This window comes from Pocillopora verrucosa, chromosome 1 (genome assembly GCF_036669915.1).
Source record: "Pocillopora verrucosa isolate sample1 chromosome 1, ASM3666991v2, whole genome shotgun sequence".
Taxonomy (NCBI): domain Eukaryota; kingdom Metazoa; phylum Cnidaria; class Anthozoa; order Scleractinia; family Pocilloporidae; genus Pocillopora; species Pocillopora verrucosa.
The window spans coordinates 25532008-25549657 of NC_089312.1; the positions used below are offsets into that span (position 1 = coordinate 25532008).

At 39.4% G+C, this 17650-nt stretch overlaps 1 protein-coding gene and 1 pseudogene across 1 annotated transcript; one reads left to right on the top strand and one right to left on the bottom strand.

Moving 5' to 3' along the window:
• The first annotated feature begins 11641 nt into the window (after positions 1-11641).
• Positions 11642-13335, top strand: LOC136278956 (uncharacterized). The gene is made up of 4 exons (XM_066162276.1): positions 11642-11659; positions 12273-12338; positions 12420-12505; positions 12768-13335. The coding sequence occupies exons 1-4, from the start codon at positions 11642-11644 to the stop codon at positions 13183-13185; spliced, it is 588 nt and encodes a 195-aa protein (XP_066018373.1). The 3' UTR covers positions 13186-13335.
• Positions 13336-14615: 1280 nt separating this feature from the next.
• LOC131769493 (uncharacterized) lies at positions 14616-17423 on the bottom strand (annotated as a pseudogene).
• Between the last annotated feature and the right edge of the window lie 227 nt (positions 17424-17650).

Sequence of the window (17650 nt, forward strand, 5' to 3'; positions counted from 1 at the left end):
AATGTTGACCAATAAAACATTTAGTCTTCATGACGCTATTGTCGAGGTATATGTTAGGACAATGAATTTTGCGAGTATAGAAAGTCAAATTATGAATGCAAAGGACCACGTTGGGCCCACCCCTTGTACTCTACTCTAGGCCGCCGTTTAGATTGGATCTAGCAACCCGCCCTCCCGCTCCGCAAGGAAACCGGACTTTTGGAGTGTATCCTCCAGACTCTCCGTCTTGTTTGGGCTTGTCCCATTTAACTGAAAAAGTTGGCCGTTGGTGGCTACGCTCAAGAGATCGACTAAATCCGTTCTGGTAAGGTTCAATGTGTACGTTGTATTAAGCCAATTGACCTTGAGAGCTCAGTCGCTAAGGATTTCTATAGTTTCATTTAAGGGTACATTGGTGAATAACGAGGAGACATAGTATGACAACAAGATTTCACTCGTATTGATCTTGAAATCACGAATTTCATTCGTAAATTCAAAGGCATCCGTTACTGTATACTGACAGTGGCGGATCAAGACCTTGAGTTAAGGGGGGGAGGGGGGGGGGCGGTTTTTTTGTCGCCTGCCCTGCCGGCTTGTCTTCCTTCTGCGATTCTTTTTTCTTTGCCCGAAATAAGAAGGGAGGAGACGGGTGTTGAAGTCCTAAATGTAACAACATTTGGTCTTAAATGTAATAAAGCCCTAGATGTAATAACGTTCGGTCCTAAATGTAATAAGCCTCCTATGCAATCGTTTAACTGCGCTAACATTGAGATGTTAAAGTGACAGCTGTTGCACTAAAGAATCCTCTGACCAATATTCATTTGCGGGCTCACTGATATTAATCAGCATCTTTTTATTTGCTAAAGACGTAGGTTGAGAAGCGTTGGCTACAAAACCTTATACTCATACTGATGTGCTTTTGGCATCAAATTGACGGACGCAAAAGCAATGAGAACGTTGACCAATAGCTCTCTTTATATCATTGGCTCAGACTCTTAAGTGTAACAGATTTTGACGATATACTTCTGTCATCAGTGCTGAAGTTAACACTTCATGATTACAAGGAAAAGGAAGTACACCGAATAATACGTTGGACAAATCGTAAGGTCAAAATGGCTGGATATTGGCCGTTTTTTTTTTTGCGTTTTTATGGACCAAGACGAAGTCTCGCTCCATAAAAAAGTAGAAAAAGAACGAGGTTAATATCCAGTAATCTTGACCATACAAACTTGGTCAAGAGAGTTCTATATATATTCTCTTGGCTTAATCATAAAAGGATTCATATAATAGCAAAAGATTTCGCTTTGATAAGAATCAAGAATGGCCTGTTTATTTCGAGAGCCGATAGTGAAAGCCAATTGTGTAAGCAGCACAATAAACCCAGGAGGGTCGTTTATTTTTTTCTATGTATATGCAAACATTGTCCAAAAGTTACGATCTCTGTAAGTTTTCTTGCGTGGGATTAATACGGGGGATCCCGAGCGGGCGAGGGTGGGCCCATCATGCCCGCTCAGGTAGCCAATCAGAACACAGGATTCACCTCATCTTGCCTGCGTGCGCTGCTAGCTATATGATAAAGTGACTTACAGAGCAAGATATCTACTGACCAATCATATTTTATCCCATTTCACGATCACAGGTCTCGACATGTTGCCTTTTTTCCACGCAAGAGTCAAATTGAACCATTGAGCTTCAACATTCAACACATGATGGTCAGTTGACGGTCTAATGAACCATTCATTTTTTTCCTTTAGCCCCTTATGACGGGTTCATCAGTTCCCGAACCGAAATATTGGGAAAACATATATTTTACAGTTGATCTTAAGTTTATATTTCATTTTTTTTCTTTATCTCTTCTCCCCGCCGTGAGGGGAGATAACGAACAGATAAATAGATGAATGAAAAAAGAAAGGTTAACAGTTTCCACTTATAGTCATGTGGTATATGAACTGATTACTGAGGTGGAGTAAAGCCATAGAGGGCTAGAAATGCAATACCCCAGGTTCAAAATTGAATAAATCAGGATAGTCATTCTTAAAAATGAATTCAAAAGCTTCATTAAAATCAAGCAAAATTTCAGTAACGCTACTGATAATAATAATTTTCTTTTGGATTAACATGTGGCACAGCGAAATCATTCAAACTGCTCTAAAATGGTGCATCACTACTAAAGACTTTAACACGAACGATAACATCAACAATAGCATGCTAGTTCATCATCAATTACAGTCAATTTCTTTTCCAAAAAGTCTTAATGGTTACGTACCAATCGATTCCATCCTATTGAGCTTCCAGCCAAGCATTAGCCCACTTTGGGCTGGAAATGATTTTCTTCAACTCGATCAATACACCGCTTTAAGGACCATACTTCGACTGCTGATATTTTTTGGTGCAACAGCTGTCACTAACATCTCAATGTGGATGTCCCCCATAACAACAATGCACTGAAGGAGTTAAACGATTGCATGGGAGGCTTATTACATTTAGGAATATATGTTATTACACATATCAAACTCATGGGGTACAAATAGTCTTAACATGAATATAGTGACCACGCCCACTTCAACGCCCCACTCAAATCGAGTGTAATTTTCGAATATTTTACCATCGTGCAGATTCTCTACGGAAAAAGCACTCAATGTACCTTTGAAATAATAAACTTTAATATTGTGGCTTTCTATTTCGCTAATTTTCTAACTTGAAGGTAAAGTTTTTCCCTCGTCATTTTTACGTTTTTGTTCAAAACACAACCGAGCGAAGTGTCTCGGGCGATATCCCTTCTACGCAAGCACAATTTAAAAATGTACCGCCAGAATCAAAAAGAGGAGTTAATTTCCTTTGTTTTGATATGTAAAGTGTCGAACAAAAAGCAGATTTACCCTCGTCAAATGGCGTTTTAAAACAGCTGTATCTTCCTCCTTTTGATTTTTTCCTGGAGTTTGTGAGCGTGTAAGCAGGAATTAATCTGCTATTGTTTACTTACGAGATAAACAAGTAAGATTTGTGAAGTTCATCGCAGTATGAAGTCTAAATAAATGCCTTTTTTAAGCTTGTTCGCTGGATTTTTCGTAAACTTTCCTGATTAATTTTTCGTTTCAGCTTACTAATCTATACTATTTCAAAGTAGAGAAGTTTTCAGAGAAAACCACGAGTCGGTCCTTTCAATAATTGTAAACAAAGTGTTTGAGCAATCAGGTATACGAGGTATAATAATCAATAGCTACATATCAGAAGTCTTCAGAAAGAAAATATTCTGTTTTCAGAAAGCTGTCAAGAAAGCTAGTAATCGTGGCGGAAGGCAATTAAATGCACTTCTTGGCAATTTGGAAACGGGCCCTCGGTATCGATTTATGGTGTATTACAACGAGATTGATGTACATCAGCTTAAAGATGAGAACAGCCAGTTGAGGAGAGAAAAAATAAAATTAGAATAATCGTTGGTACAGGAGAAAGCAAAGCGATTGCGAGTGGATGAAAAAGCCCGAGAAGCTCTCGAAAAAGCTGAGAAGAAAGGGGCCTTCTACAATAAAAAATTTATTCAGTTGGCCAAAAAAGTGATTAGAAATGGGAAAAAAGGTAGAGGCCCAGCTAAGAAGAAGTTTAATGACTATTCTAAGCACCATCAAAAGAGAATTAAAAACCAACTGAAGGAGGAGTGCCAAACTATACTCTCCTTTCTTGGGCTATACAATTTTGTTGCAACCAAAATTGAAGTCCTCAACACTGAAACTAATCAATATGAAACTTTCAATCTTGTTGGAGAGGGAGAGCTGCCATTTACAGAGTCTGACCCAAAGGCCCTTAATAATGGTGACATTGATAACATAAATATGTGGCTCTACCTCAAAGATAAATTCATTAATTCAAATGAGGCCTGCCATGAAATTGCCATTAAGGCTAATGATCTCCCCAATATATATTCCATTAAGAAGCGAATTAATGAGCTAAACAGTAAATGGAACTTGAAACCAACGCTAGGAGATGCTGAAGACGTTCAGTTAGGATTTGCAGAAAGCTTGCAGGAGCACATTGTTAGGCTTCAGAAGAATGGAGAAATCAATGATGGAGAAACTATTAAGATCAAGCTTAGTGGTGATGGTACAAATATTGGAAAGGGGCTAACAGTTGTCAACTTCACTTTTACTATTCTTCATGAAAAGGATGTGGCAATGGGTGAGAGGGGAAATTATGTACTTGGTGTTATAAAAACTACAGAGACATATGATAATCTGAGAGACAGCCTAGCAGACCTTCGAATGGAAATGTCAAACTTAAAGGAGATAAGTGCAAATAGTTGCACCTATAAAATTGAATTCTTTTTAGGTGGAGATTTGAAATTTTTAGCACTGGTGTGTGGTTTAGGCAGGGCAAATGAGGATTATGCTTGTTTGTGGTGCAAGTGTCCCAGGGAGCAACGGTGGGACACAAGCAAAGCATGGTCAATTAATGACCCCAAATTTGGTGCTAGAACTGTTGCCGAAATAGCAAGGTTTTCCACTGGAAAGAAATTAAACTGTAGGGCACAACCATTATTTGAATTTATACCTATGGACCATAGATACATTACATCTTTTTCTGGGGATTTCAGATGTTTTGATTGACTTGTTCATAAGAGAGCTGAAGAGAAGTTTTTCAACTTGTGTTCTAGCATATTGTTCCCCGATGAGCTTGTATTCAATGATTGGACTTCTTTGTCCCAGCCAATACTTAATAGTTCCTGGAATTACATAGGCAGAATCTTCAGCTACATTTAAAATTCTTTCATACCACTTCAGCCCCAGATATGAATCAAGCACCCTATTTGACTCCAATTGTTAAACCATCTTCCCTCTTTTAAGAACGCCGGGCAAAACAATCCCAAGACCTTCCATGAAAACATCTTGGTCAACATTAAGATCTATGTTTATATCAGGGTCCTCTCGCCGTCCAGACCAAAGCTTTTTCTTTATTTCACGAGCAAGTTGGCTATGGAACGATTCTTTTCCATCCTCTAGAGAGTTTTCCGAGGGAATGAACAGCTTTTCGCTGCGAACAAACGGAAAATATCCAGATCCTCTATCGGCCCTGAAGGGTCTCCATTCATCGAAGCATGTACTATAGCCAACGTAATGAATTTTCAACCTCTCTTGTTGATTTTATCAACCTCCCTGATCTCAATATCATACAGTTTTGTATCTTTCTTTCGTGGATTCGCCTTTCTAACGGGGGTGTATGTTAAGTATTTATTGCAAAATCGCTTAGCTTTTTTTATTTCCCTCTTTGGCCTGTCCGCCATTTTGAAAATTCGCATCGGAGAGCATGCGCATTACGTAGGGTCAGTGGTCGCGTACACCTGGAACCGAGAAAAACAAATGTTCGTCGCGCTGGGGAAAGAGTTTGATATGTTTAGGACTTTATTACATTTAGGACAATTATTACATTTAGGACTTCAACAGACGGGCCCCTCAACTAGATCCGCCACTGACTGTTTAGGGGACAAGGGTTTCAGCTTTTCATCGAGCCATTTGGCAAGAGCAAAGTTTTATGTGTGCGTTGCTGATAATATAGGTCGCATTGCTAATCGTTCTTTACGGGTATTTGGTAGGGCAAACAGAGCCCGTAATGGTCTTTGTTAGGATTCTACGTACCGTGGAATCTACAATCTTTTGGAGTTGGTTTTACATAAAACTATGACACCATTGTCAAGGTAAATGTTAGGATAATGAATTCTGCGAGTATTAATAACTGTAGCAAATTTACATGCTTAAGAATGCAAGATTAAATCACAGATATATTCTATTACTGATAACTGCCCAACCCGTGTTCATTAGCCGTAAAATCAACCAAGATCCAAAAGAAGAAGAGAAAAAGCCACAGATTAAAAACCAACAATGCGTTGTTTATCGTTTTCAATTTGACTTGTGTGATGCAGGTTATGTGGGTTATACGCGCGGACACTTATATATCTATTCCATATATAAACACTACCAAGAAAATCATGGCAAGGTCCTTGAAGACCTACTGACGCGCTTCGACGTTCTAAAGAAATGCAAATATAAATTATGTTGCTAAGTGCACGAGGTATTATTCATCAGAGAACTAAAACCAACTCTGAACGTGCAATCCGACTCAGTCGGTTCATATTCCTATTTTGTACGTGTTTAGAAGTGTTTATGGCAAAATCGGAAAGCTCGGTTTAATTCAGATACTGGATATTCTTGCAAATACTTGATGTTCGTTGAATTCCTTGTTGTTACAGACAGTAATACCCAGGTTGTGAGCGAATGTGGATCTCGTTACAGCCCAGTTTCATTATTGGAATCGAAACTGAGTGATTTCACTTGGCCTTTGGCCAATGCTGAGAGATTTTTGACCATCAATGCCGACAATAATCAACAAAGTAAAAAAAAAAATGCAAAACATAATTGAAACCACGAGGCGAACCCGAGTGTTTTCACGGCACGCAATGACATTTATGCTTCGGAATTTTTTATGTCAGCTCAATGCGTCACAGGGTGATCTCGTTGGTCCTCTACCCGGTTAAACCGGTTTCGTAATACGCTTTACACAGGCCAATGAGACGCAAGCGCGTCGTTAAGGATAACAAATTAACAAGACATGAACTGGGGATCCATGAATTACCACCGTGCGTGCAGTTCGTGGATTACTTTTGTGGAACGCTTTCAATTTTTGAAGATGAGCAATCATCATTCCATATCTGACTAAAATAACTAGGTGTATGACATTTTTTGTTCCTATTCAGCATATGAATCCTCCAAAGTAACATAATGACACCATGAACATCGCATGTAATGATTTGTGGACTAGGAACACAGGGGTGGTTTATGGCCCCCCGCACCATTTTTGTTTGTCTGTTACCTTTCATACACTCTTAGTGAACGTACTATGCATAAATTTGGCGTGGCAGTACATGTTCGGTATAGCACGAAGAGTTCAACTTCAACACACGATAGGAGCCTCAAAAATGAATCGTTTGTTGTTCACTCTGACCGTCGTTGTTCTGATGGCTGCACATGGTGAGTATTGTACAACTTTAGAATATGAATTGCAGCCTTATCTCTCAAGAAATTTTGTTTCTCATTAAAAGCGTCGCTGAATAATGCGACACTGAAACAGATCAAATGGCCGCAAAATAACCGTCGAGTATCTTCATTGGCTTTGGCCGCCAACATGATAGGCTTTTACTCCGTAACCCGTACAGTAATCCTTAAAAATGCATGTAACAGCTTTCGTTAAGTGTTTTTATTAAAATAGGGGAAGAAATCCACTATCAAAACCATTAAGATCTCAGTCAGTTTACATTGTTTCCAAATCCGACTTTGTTTGTTCAAGTTTGTTTTTTGCAATATTGGGGACATATGAATGTAGGACGCAATTCAGTCCTGAGCGAATTTTAAGCTTGTTCTTCGCTGAATAAAGGACTTATTATTATAGAAAATATAATCGTAGTTGCAGAACGTTGGCAGCGACGAAAGAAGACGAAAAGATCGCAATACCATGATCGTGAGAAGATGTAGATATCATTATATCCAAGTTCAATCATTTGCCAAATTAGCGAGCGTTCGAACTTTCACCACGCGCCTATTTCGTGGATCACGTTTGGACCACTCTTGTTTTTTTTTAGATTATCAATTATCATTCCACAGCTGCCCAAGATAGGCTGATGCGTGAACATTTTATTTCAAATTTAGCTACAATTTCTTCGGTTCCAAAGTTGTCCAGTACTCACCATGTGCAGCCATCAGAACAACGACAGTCAGAGGGAATAGCAAACGGCTCATTTTGTGGCTCGTATCTTATGACGGAGTTTGAATTTTCGTGTTGTGCCGCAGATAACTTGGAAAATGTCACGCAAATGACAAAACATCACGCCGCGCCAAAAATGTTATGCCATCTTCAATCATGCCCTATTCACGTGCAGGATTGGCGAGTAATAGGCAGGACTAGCAATGCCCTTTTACTCTATGACGTCATAGACTTTGCAATGCTAAGAGAAACCACGAGGCGAACCCAAGTGTTTTTACTGCACGCGATGACCTTTATGCATTGAAATTTTTTAATGCCAGCTCAGTGTGCCAAAGGCTGTTTTCGCAGGTAATCTACCTGCTTAAACCTGTTTCATAATACGCTGTGCACAGGCCAATGACACGCTGGCGCGTTGTTAAGGATCATAAATTTACAAGACATGAACTGGGGGTCCATGAATTACCACCGTGCGTGCAGTTCGGGGATCACTTCTATGGAACACCTTCAATTTTTGAAGATGAGCAATCATCATCCCACATCTGATCAGGATAACCAGGTGTATAACATTTTGTGTTCCTATTCAGCGATGTAATGACACCAATAATATTGCATGTAATGATTTGTGGACTAGGAACACAGGGGTGGTTAATGGCCCCCCGGACCATTTTTGTTTGTCTGTTACCTTTTATACGCCCTTAGTGAACGTACTATACATAAATTTGGCGTGGCAGTTCATGTTCAGTATAGCACGAAGAGTTCAACTTCGACACAAGAGAGGAGCCTCAAAAATGAATCGTTTGCTGTTCACTCTGACTGTTCTTGTGATGATGGCTGCACCTGGTGGGTAATGTAAAACTTTGGAACTGAAGAAATTGTAGAATTACTCCACAGATAATGTTGTAGTTTCCTAGACACTCATCCGCGCTAAACAATTCAGAAAGAGGTCAAACAAAAATGGCATCAAAACAATTTGTCGTGTGTTTTCAGTTGCTTTAATTTGTCTCTGTCATTTAAGGGTTTCTCTCCATGATTAAAGGAAAGGAGGTCAGTTTATAAAGAAACTGAGATTTTGCATCGGTGTGGGGTATGACGAGATTATTTGATTTTATCAACCGAGCTGATAATGTGAACTTGCCACCATAAAGAGTATCTAAAGCTGACGTTTCGAGCGTTAGCCCTTCGTCAGAGCGAAATCTCACCGTAAGCCGTAAAAAAATCCTTGTAAGTGCAGGGAACTTGATGTGTTTCCATTGGTACTTGTTCATTTGCGATTGTGAGCGTCAATCATGCGTAGGAGGAAATTATATTGTGGTGCTGGTGTTTCGTTGACTTTTCATGTGATGATATGATGGTTTAAGATACTTTTTTGCGGTGAAGAACAAGACGCTATTACCGAAGTCGTGAGAAGTCGTTTAATGATGCACTACATTTTTTGTGGACTCAATAGAAGACTGACGACGCCCACATTTGGAACAGAACAACTGAGCGGGTATTTCTTACCTAGAACAGAAACCATTTGTGTCTGATTCCGTCAATTTTGTACTGGGGTTGTTTTCTATCACATTTGTTTTCAACAAAGTATTTAAAGTGTCACGACACTTTAAGCCCAGTTGAAAAAAAATGAAATTCCTTGCTTCGGGATTATGAACGATAAATAACATATTTCTTTGTTTTGCATAACAAAAGAGCTTGTCTGAAAGTTTCGAAATGACCCTTTTAGTCGTTAAAATAGACATAACTAGCTTCTTTGAGCTATATAAGAGATAAAACACAATATTTTAAAGAAATAGCGTTTGGTTTGATTATGGTTAGCAAAGGTGACTACCAGGTTAAAAAGCTGGAAAAAATTAAAGATGCAAAGACAGTGCGGCAATTTATGGTTGAAGCTCTAGGACCATAAACAATATCTTTAGTGTTTAGTGTGCACCCATTGTGACTGAATTAATTTGTAACAATTTTCTTTCGGTTTGTCAGTCCAGAATAATCCTAAGGAAGTACTTTGGATGTTCGAAATTTCTCTGGGACAACAGTTTTGTTAGTTTTAATGAATTAATTCGATGCTTCTTACTAGCATTTTTAATGATTGAAGAGATAAAACGTACTTTACATCGTGGCTGATGCAATGTCCGAAACTTCCGGTTTTGGCGTAAGTTGCGCACAGGAGAGACAGAGAAATCACTAAAGCATGCCAAACTTAATGTTTTTATTCTGGCGAAAGATTCATAAATTGGGAAGTCCGCAGGAAAAAGATCATGCAAAGAAATTGGGAGCGTATGATGAGCTAGTTGTCTTTGAATAAGTTTCCTAAACGTTCAAAACCTAACAACGAGATATGAACATGCTGTTATTGAATGACTGAACCTATAAATAGGTCACGTCATGCTCTACTCACTTTACTCAAAATCGATTAGGGAATAGATAGCGGGTGGCTTGGCCAATCAGACTGCAGCATTTGTGAATGCAATTAGATTGCAATGAACCGCAACAAAAATAATTTCTTGCGTTCCTCGAAGTCATTCAGTGTGTAACGTTTCAGATTGTTATATATTTTTTTTCTTTGTCATCAGGTTGTGCGTTGAAATGCTACAAGTGCTCTGGCAATGAAGATACTTGCAGCAAGAGCAAACTGGAAAGTCACAGGGCCATCTATTTGAAGGAATGTCATTTCACCGCTGACAGGTGCGTTAGGGTTTGGACTAAGAAAGGTGACGTGAACACTGTGGCGAACGCCTGCGCCAACGAAGCCCTCTGTAAAGCAGCAAAAGAGCTTTGTGACAAGGGTAAAGATTCTATCAAGGACTACAAGTGCGGGGTTGGCTGCTGTTTTAGCGATGGCTGTAACGCAGGCTCGCCTGTGACCTTCAGCTTCTTCCTGTTGATCGTCTCTTCTGTGCTGGGCTTAGCACTAATGAAGTAGACCGCAGACCAAAAATGCTAACGTGTTCCCAACATTGCTTAATTGTAGAACTGTGAGCGTCAAAAGACATGTCATACAAGATGGACAGTCAATATTATTCGCGCAAGAAAAAGTAGATTTGTAGATCTAAGTGAATTTCCTTGTTTTGTAAGCTTCTTAGTTGAATTAAACGTTTTGAAATAAGCGTAGACAGCAATGATACTTTGATGCCAAACAGCTTCGCAACAAATGAATGCACGTCAGTCACACTACTTCCATGAATATCACTCACCATATTGTCCTTGAACTTCGGAAATGATCATGACCTGGTTAAATTGGGTTTCTTTCCTTTTTATTTGCTGAAAGCAATGAATAAGGTATTTAGGTGAAGCAGATGTTGACAGAAGTTGTCGACCGTGGACGGAAGCTGTCGACTGTGGACGGAAGTTGTCGACCGTGAATGGAAGTTGTCGACCGTGGACGGAAGTTGTCGACCGTGGACGGAAGGTGTCACACATCCTACCCCTCCCCACTCAGTAAAAGTCTAAATCAATTTCAATGAAGCTCAGAAATTCACTTGGAAAGAAATAAAACGTTCGTATGGTTTGATAAAAAAAACCTTAAATCACATTTCTGAACTTCTAAAAATGCAACTTGAATCGACAAGCCGAAAGGTTCACACCTAAGGGACCCGTAGCGGGTTCATTTCAACACACGCTGTGAATACGCGGAAGGGTATCAGGCAGCCATCAGTTGGTAAGCCGCGCATTTGCGTTCATCTTCAGTTGGTATAAAGTAATCATTGCTCTATCACTGTGCTTTTCCTCGGGAGCTCTTGAACATACAGTCCACTCATCAATCATAGCGGCCAAGATAGTTCCACTAAGATTTTTTTTCGAGCCCCAATATTTCGGTCCGGACTTGAGGCTCGCTCGAACTAAAACAGCAATACCAATCCGGTCAGTACAAAATGCTGACTGCAGACTGCATACCGGACACAAAATGCAGACGAGGTACAAAATGCAGACTGCAGACCGGGTACAAAATGCAGACTGAGAATTTATTTCTTTTTTTTTTGGTCTGATACGTGATAACATGTCATCTCACAACTTACTGAGCGTCACGAAATCGCTTTTCTGCGATCATCTTTCACGATTATTTGCACTATTGTGGAATATTCCTCGCCCGTTTCTTGATCACAATCGTTCTTAATATAGTTTCAAGCCTTCATAAAGTATTCTCACTTTGCGCGCGAGCTGATTGGTGTGATGTCTGGATAGAATTTACCAACTTAATAATAAAAGTAGATGTAGATGTAAATGAGATGCCACTATCGAATATTTTTAAAACGCGCAATATTCGAGAAAGAATTGACAGCTTTGCACGTGGTCCATTCGTTTTATCTTTTTAACTGATATGTGGTCATTTTGTTGACAAAACGCATGGCCAGAAATCTGTGACAATCAGCGGTTTGAAACGGGGGCTTGTAAATCCAAAAAAATTCCTACTACGCATGCGTACTTGCATCAGATTACATACAGCAAATTATGGCGAGCGGCGTAAGGGATTCGAGCAAGAATAGCCGCGGTTTATTTCTTCAATTACACAATGTTTCTTCTGCGGACCTTCTTTGGGATGAAAAAAAAAGTAGAAAAAGGAAAGGTTAAGAAAAAAAAAAGTGGAAAGGTTAATCTCGAGGAGGACATCACATGGAACGGTGAATTCACAATTTGCCCTGGTCTACGATGTATGTCATTAATTTTCTTACATGCTAAAGTTTTATAATTAAAATCTTCAGGTTCAATATTTGGTGAAATGGAAGGGATACAGCGCGTTTCATAATAGTTGGAAAGATGAAGATAACTTGACTACCGATCTTATTAGGTATTTATTGTTGTATCATTTTTTCAAACTGTACTTAAATTACCATTACAATTGAACATTCTGAAATACGGAATTAACAAGAGAGATGCACTCGTATAAGCTAATTCATAGAAAGGTTTATACTTAACTAATTTTTTTTCACCAATAATACACGTAGTGATTGCTGCTTTTCTTTTTCTTCTGCCTTTGCATTGCTTTGAGTATTACTTGTTCATAGACAACCCCTCTTACAATGTTTCCATTTTCATTATTTTTCTTACAGAACTTATGACAAGCCAATTGTTGACAAAGAGAGGCTAACTCGAAACTTTGATAATCTGAGATTATCAGTCCTCTTTAAATTAAGAAGTAAATCAAGGTCTAATGCTATTTTGGACTTAGATCATGATTGTTTTCGTTTTTTGTTTTATGGTAAAGGAAGGGAGGGAAGGGAGAAGGGGTATACTTTGTTAGATAAGGATGATTTTAAAAAATGTGATTTACTGGAAAACTGGGATAGGGTTATTGATTGTAATGGGGATGGGGTAAGGGTAAAATATCCATTTAAAATTAGATTGTCTTTAGCAAAATCACCAAAAACATATCCTATTATAAATGGGAAAATTCAAGAAGATCAGAGAATGTTAATTGAGAAACTATCAATCGATTTCAGTCGCCAACCTGTAACTATTCAATCATAGATATTATAAACAGAAACTGAAATTGAAATTAACTGTAATGGCTTTAGGGACTGTAAGGGGTTCCACTTGAATGCAAAAGCTGCTAAGAATATGACCAACAAGTGAGTTGAATGTACAAAATATACATGGCCCCTATCTAATAACCCTAGGCTTAATGCACAGTATGAATTTGCTTGAAATTGCTTTTATTTACAAAGTTAATTATAATTTTGTTGAGTTGATGTGTTTTCACTGCACTCTTTGCTTGTCATGTAGCTTTTCATGTGAGTTTGTTTATATAATTTTGAATAGTAAAGTAAATGGTTTGAACCCAGGAGTATCAGTAGTTCGTGTAGTGTGATCGTCCGGGTGAGTGTAGTTCTGAAAAGAACTGTTGTTGTTGACTGACGTTTCGTTATAAAGTTACAAAGTCTGGTCTGTTGAACGTGATTGGTCTGTTTAGCCGTGATGTGATTGGCTGGAAGACTCGTGTAGAGTTTGTTAACAGACAAGTACCTTGACCGTGTTTTTGACAAAAACAACTACAACACTGACTTCATTAGACGAAACACTTACAGGGTGACCGACACTACAGAAACTAACAGGGACTCCACATCTATCACGAATACAGCTGCTATACCCTACATTAAAGGCACTTCTGAGGTTATCGCGCGGATCCTACAACCTTACAACATTCGCGTAGCTCACAGGCCTATTACTACTTTACGACATTTGCTGACCAACGTTAAAGACAAAGACGAACCCAACAACAGACAGGGAGCGATTTATAAGATCGAATGCTCCGACTGCCAGGCCTCCTACATTGGTGAGACTGGTAGAAACCTTAACACGCGACTAACTGAACACAAACGAGTAACTAGAAATGGCGATGTAAACAATCACATTTCTGAACATCACCGACAAACTAATCACATAATCGACTGGGACTCTGCTAAATGCTTAACCTACAGTACAAACTATTTTCAACGACTGACTCTGGAAAGATGTTTCACTAACTTAGAACAGACGCCTCTCAACAGATGTCAACAATTACCAGCACCTTACAAACAACTCATTAACGACGTGAACAAACCGACAAACAGACCGACAAACAGACCGACAAACAACAGACGGATCGAAACCGACCAATGACTGTTACAAACTCTACACGAGTCTTCCAGCCAATCACATCACGGCTAAACAGACCAATCACGTTCAACAGACCAGACTTTATAACATCATCGACTGACATCTACTCCTCACTTGACTCTGAAGATGACTACCGCACAGATAGTCGAAACGTCAGTCACCAACAACAGTTCTTTTCAGAACTACACTCACCCGGACGATCACACTACACGAACTATAATTTTGAATGTGTAAGGGTGTCCCCCCTTAGGGTAACTTAAGGCAATTTTATGCTCCCAGAATACTAAATATTCCATATTTTCTCATTGACAAATTTCCTCCAGTTGTTTAATTAGTTCAGCCTTGGTTTTGTTGCTGAATCCTCTCGCATTTCTCTTCTTTAATTCTTCTTTCAATTGCTTCACTGTCATATGAGAACAGCTAGTGTCAGTGGTAGTGGACTCAGGGAGGGGATGTTCATTTTGAGCTTCAATAGATTGCTGGAGAGGATCTTGACTTAAATTTACTCGTGCCTTTTTTCGGTTTTCTTTGATTTCAATATCCCAGTAGCTCTCCTTGTGCCTCGTGTAACTACGTACTTCCCGCTCGTGTTCTTTAAGCTCCCACTGACGTTGCTCTTGTCGCAGAACATCTCCTGCAGAATCCCACTTGTTGGACTTTCTCAGAATTATTGCACGTGCTACATCATTGTTCTTTTCAACTCCTTGCCCTGTAAATATTTTGACTGAGTGGTGGAGCTCAAAGAACTTGGGAATGTGTGCAACCATAATGTGCATGTATGGGGTAACTCTGGCTTTCTCATACCCTTCTCTTTTGCCATTTAGACTGACAAAAAGAGAAATCCACTCTTTGGCTTTCATGAAAAATTCTGTGGGGTCTTTCTCAGGGTTCCAGTCATTGACAACTTTGTAAATTTCTGCAAACTCTGTCCAGACTGCAACCACAGTTGATGCTGTTTCTGGGTGGAGAATGCTATGTAGCTTACTGGGAAGGTCAGCTAAAAGGATCTTTTTGTATTTTCCAAGGAGACTTGTCTAGTCATGTTTCCCGCTACCTTTTCCATCTGCATTTCTTTGTTCCCACACATCAAAAGAAACACCACAAGATTTGATTACCCTAATAAGGCTTTTTAGGTGTAACCCTGTTGCTGCCCCCTTTTTATGGTCTAAGTCATCATCTTTATCCCAGTCAAGGCACTCCTGCACTAGATTTCCAATCAAAATATCTGTGATTCTCAGCATTAAGTGCAGCTCGTCTACCACTATACGATCCAGTGGGATATTTAGTATAGGTTGTTTATCACAACAGTAATTATCTCTAGATTTTTTAGACATTTCAAACATCTCTTTCAGTGTTCTTGCTAAGGGGGGAGTGTTATAACTTGTATAGTCATTGTTGATTCTCCAGCGATCATTTTTGTGTGTTTTACACTAGGCACAAGCATAATTAGATGTTGCCCCCTTCAGTCCAAGCATCAGTAAAATAAATTTATAATCACCACCAAGATATAATTCAGTTTTAATCTCTTGGCCATCCACATTCATTTTACCTTGGCAGTCAAGTCATTTACCTCATTGCACATTTTGTTCAGTTCATCACGGCATTGTTTGACCAAGTAGGACCTTTGTAGACTATCAGTGATCATGGAAATTTCGTGGTAAAATGAATCCCCCACACAAAATTTGTCTAGTAAGAAAAGGATTTTTTCAACATTCTCTTTTTCATGTGTGGACAAGGTACTATACTTTCTTTCTCCTTCTGCTTGAGTGGCTAAATCTTGACAGTTGGGTTTACTTGTTATGTTGTGAACCACATCACTGTCTGATTCTTTGACAGTTAACCCTAGTAGTTCAACACCAAAGGAAGAGCAGAACCAGAGAGCACCTTCTGCTCGTGAAATAAAAGTTTTCAAGGTCCTGAACTTATTTTTCACAGTTGAAAGGGGTATTCCCTGGTATTTTGCGATCTGGAAGAACTTGTCTCCTCTGGCGGTTGTAACACAGGAGCAATTATTAAAAGAAGGTTAGCTGAAAGTGCACTGTTTTCCTTGTAGTGATTTTGCGACTCGTTTGTAACCTAAGACCGAGTTCAACATCGATGCGCGTGTGTGGCGGCCATGTTGTCACGGATTTCTGGCCATGCGAACCGAGACCAAAACTGTTCCTTCGACTTGATATATTTTCAACGTTCAGGGGTGTACACACACTGATTTTCACATATGTGCCTTATATTGTTATTGGCTTACATGAGGAACCGGCGAATTTTTAAAGGGAAAAGCGAAGTGTTTCTTTCGTGACTGGTCATTTGTATACGTTACTGGTGGTTTTATCTCTCATTAGTTTGGTGACTACGCAAATATTAATCTGTGAAAATCAGATAATATGTAGGCTTGAAATTCTATTTAGAACGATTGTGGCCGCTTTGTTAAAAACCAAATGCAATGGCTGCTTTGTTTAAAACAAACGATATCAAGAAACGGGCAAGGAATATTTCACAATGGTGCAAATGATCGTGAAAGATGAGGGTTACGAATATATTGCTACTAGAGCAACATTTGATGTCTGATTATGCCTACCCAGCCCACCCTCTGCCCCACAAACACACACACCAACAAAAAGGACACTGTCTGCCTAATGACCTCTGCCTATCCCACCTCCAGCCCACACAACCTTTTTTCCAATTCCCATCACGACGAATGCACAAGTTTTCTTATCACACAACTGCCCAAAAATAAAAGAAAATTTATTCCAAAAGTCATGAAAGCTCACATAAACCAAATTCAACTGTACCTATATTCAGCAAGTCCAATAACTCAATGCAAACTTAAGCCATAACATGAATGAGCTGGCTCGAAGAGCCCTTTGATTTTGTGTTTGAATCGTTTTTTCTCTTCCACACAAAAACCTGTCATTGGCAAAAAACGGTAAAGTAATTGGAGCACGTGCATTCACCTCAGTATCTTCTGCCAAATTGTAGACAAATCCTCGACTCACTCTAAAATTCTTCCTCCATGCTTCCGGAATGATATTTGGTAACCAAAGTTGTCCTAAACGCACTCGTACGTCCTGGTAGAACTCAAAACCGTCAAGGCCTTGCTTATCAACAGCCATTTTATCGCTTGATGCCTATTTTTTTGGACAATGGCAATGAAATAGGCCTGATTATCTTGCGTATTCTTTTTGCGTAATCGCCTTGCATATGTAACACTCAAAAACATGCCGCAATGCTGTTTCAAGAAGCTCAAGTAGCAGTGAAACAAACGCAATGCGTCTGTCGGCCATATCGCTTTCGTCTTAGTTGTTGCGCAGGGTAAACTAGATCCAACACCGTGACGTCC

Bases quoted from the DNA above. Each gene is read 5' to 3' on its own strand.
- LOC136278956 (XM_066162276.1), top strand. The intron at 12,339-12,419 runs GTGAATTCACAA...TAAAATCTTCAG, and splicing joins GGAGGACATCACATGGAACG to GTTCAATATTTGGTGAAATG. The intron at 12,506-12,767 runs GTATTTATTGTT...TTTTTCTTACAG, and splicing joins TTGACTACCGATCTTATTAG to AACTTATGACAAGCCAATTG.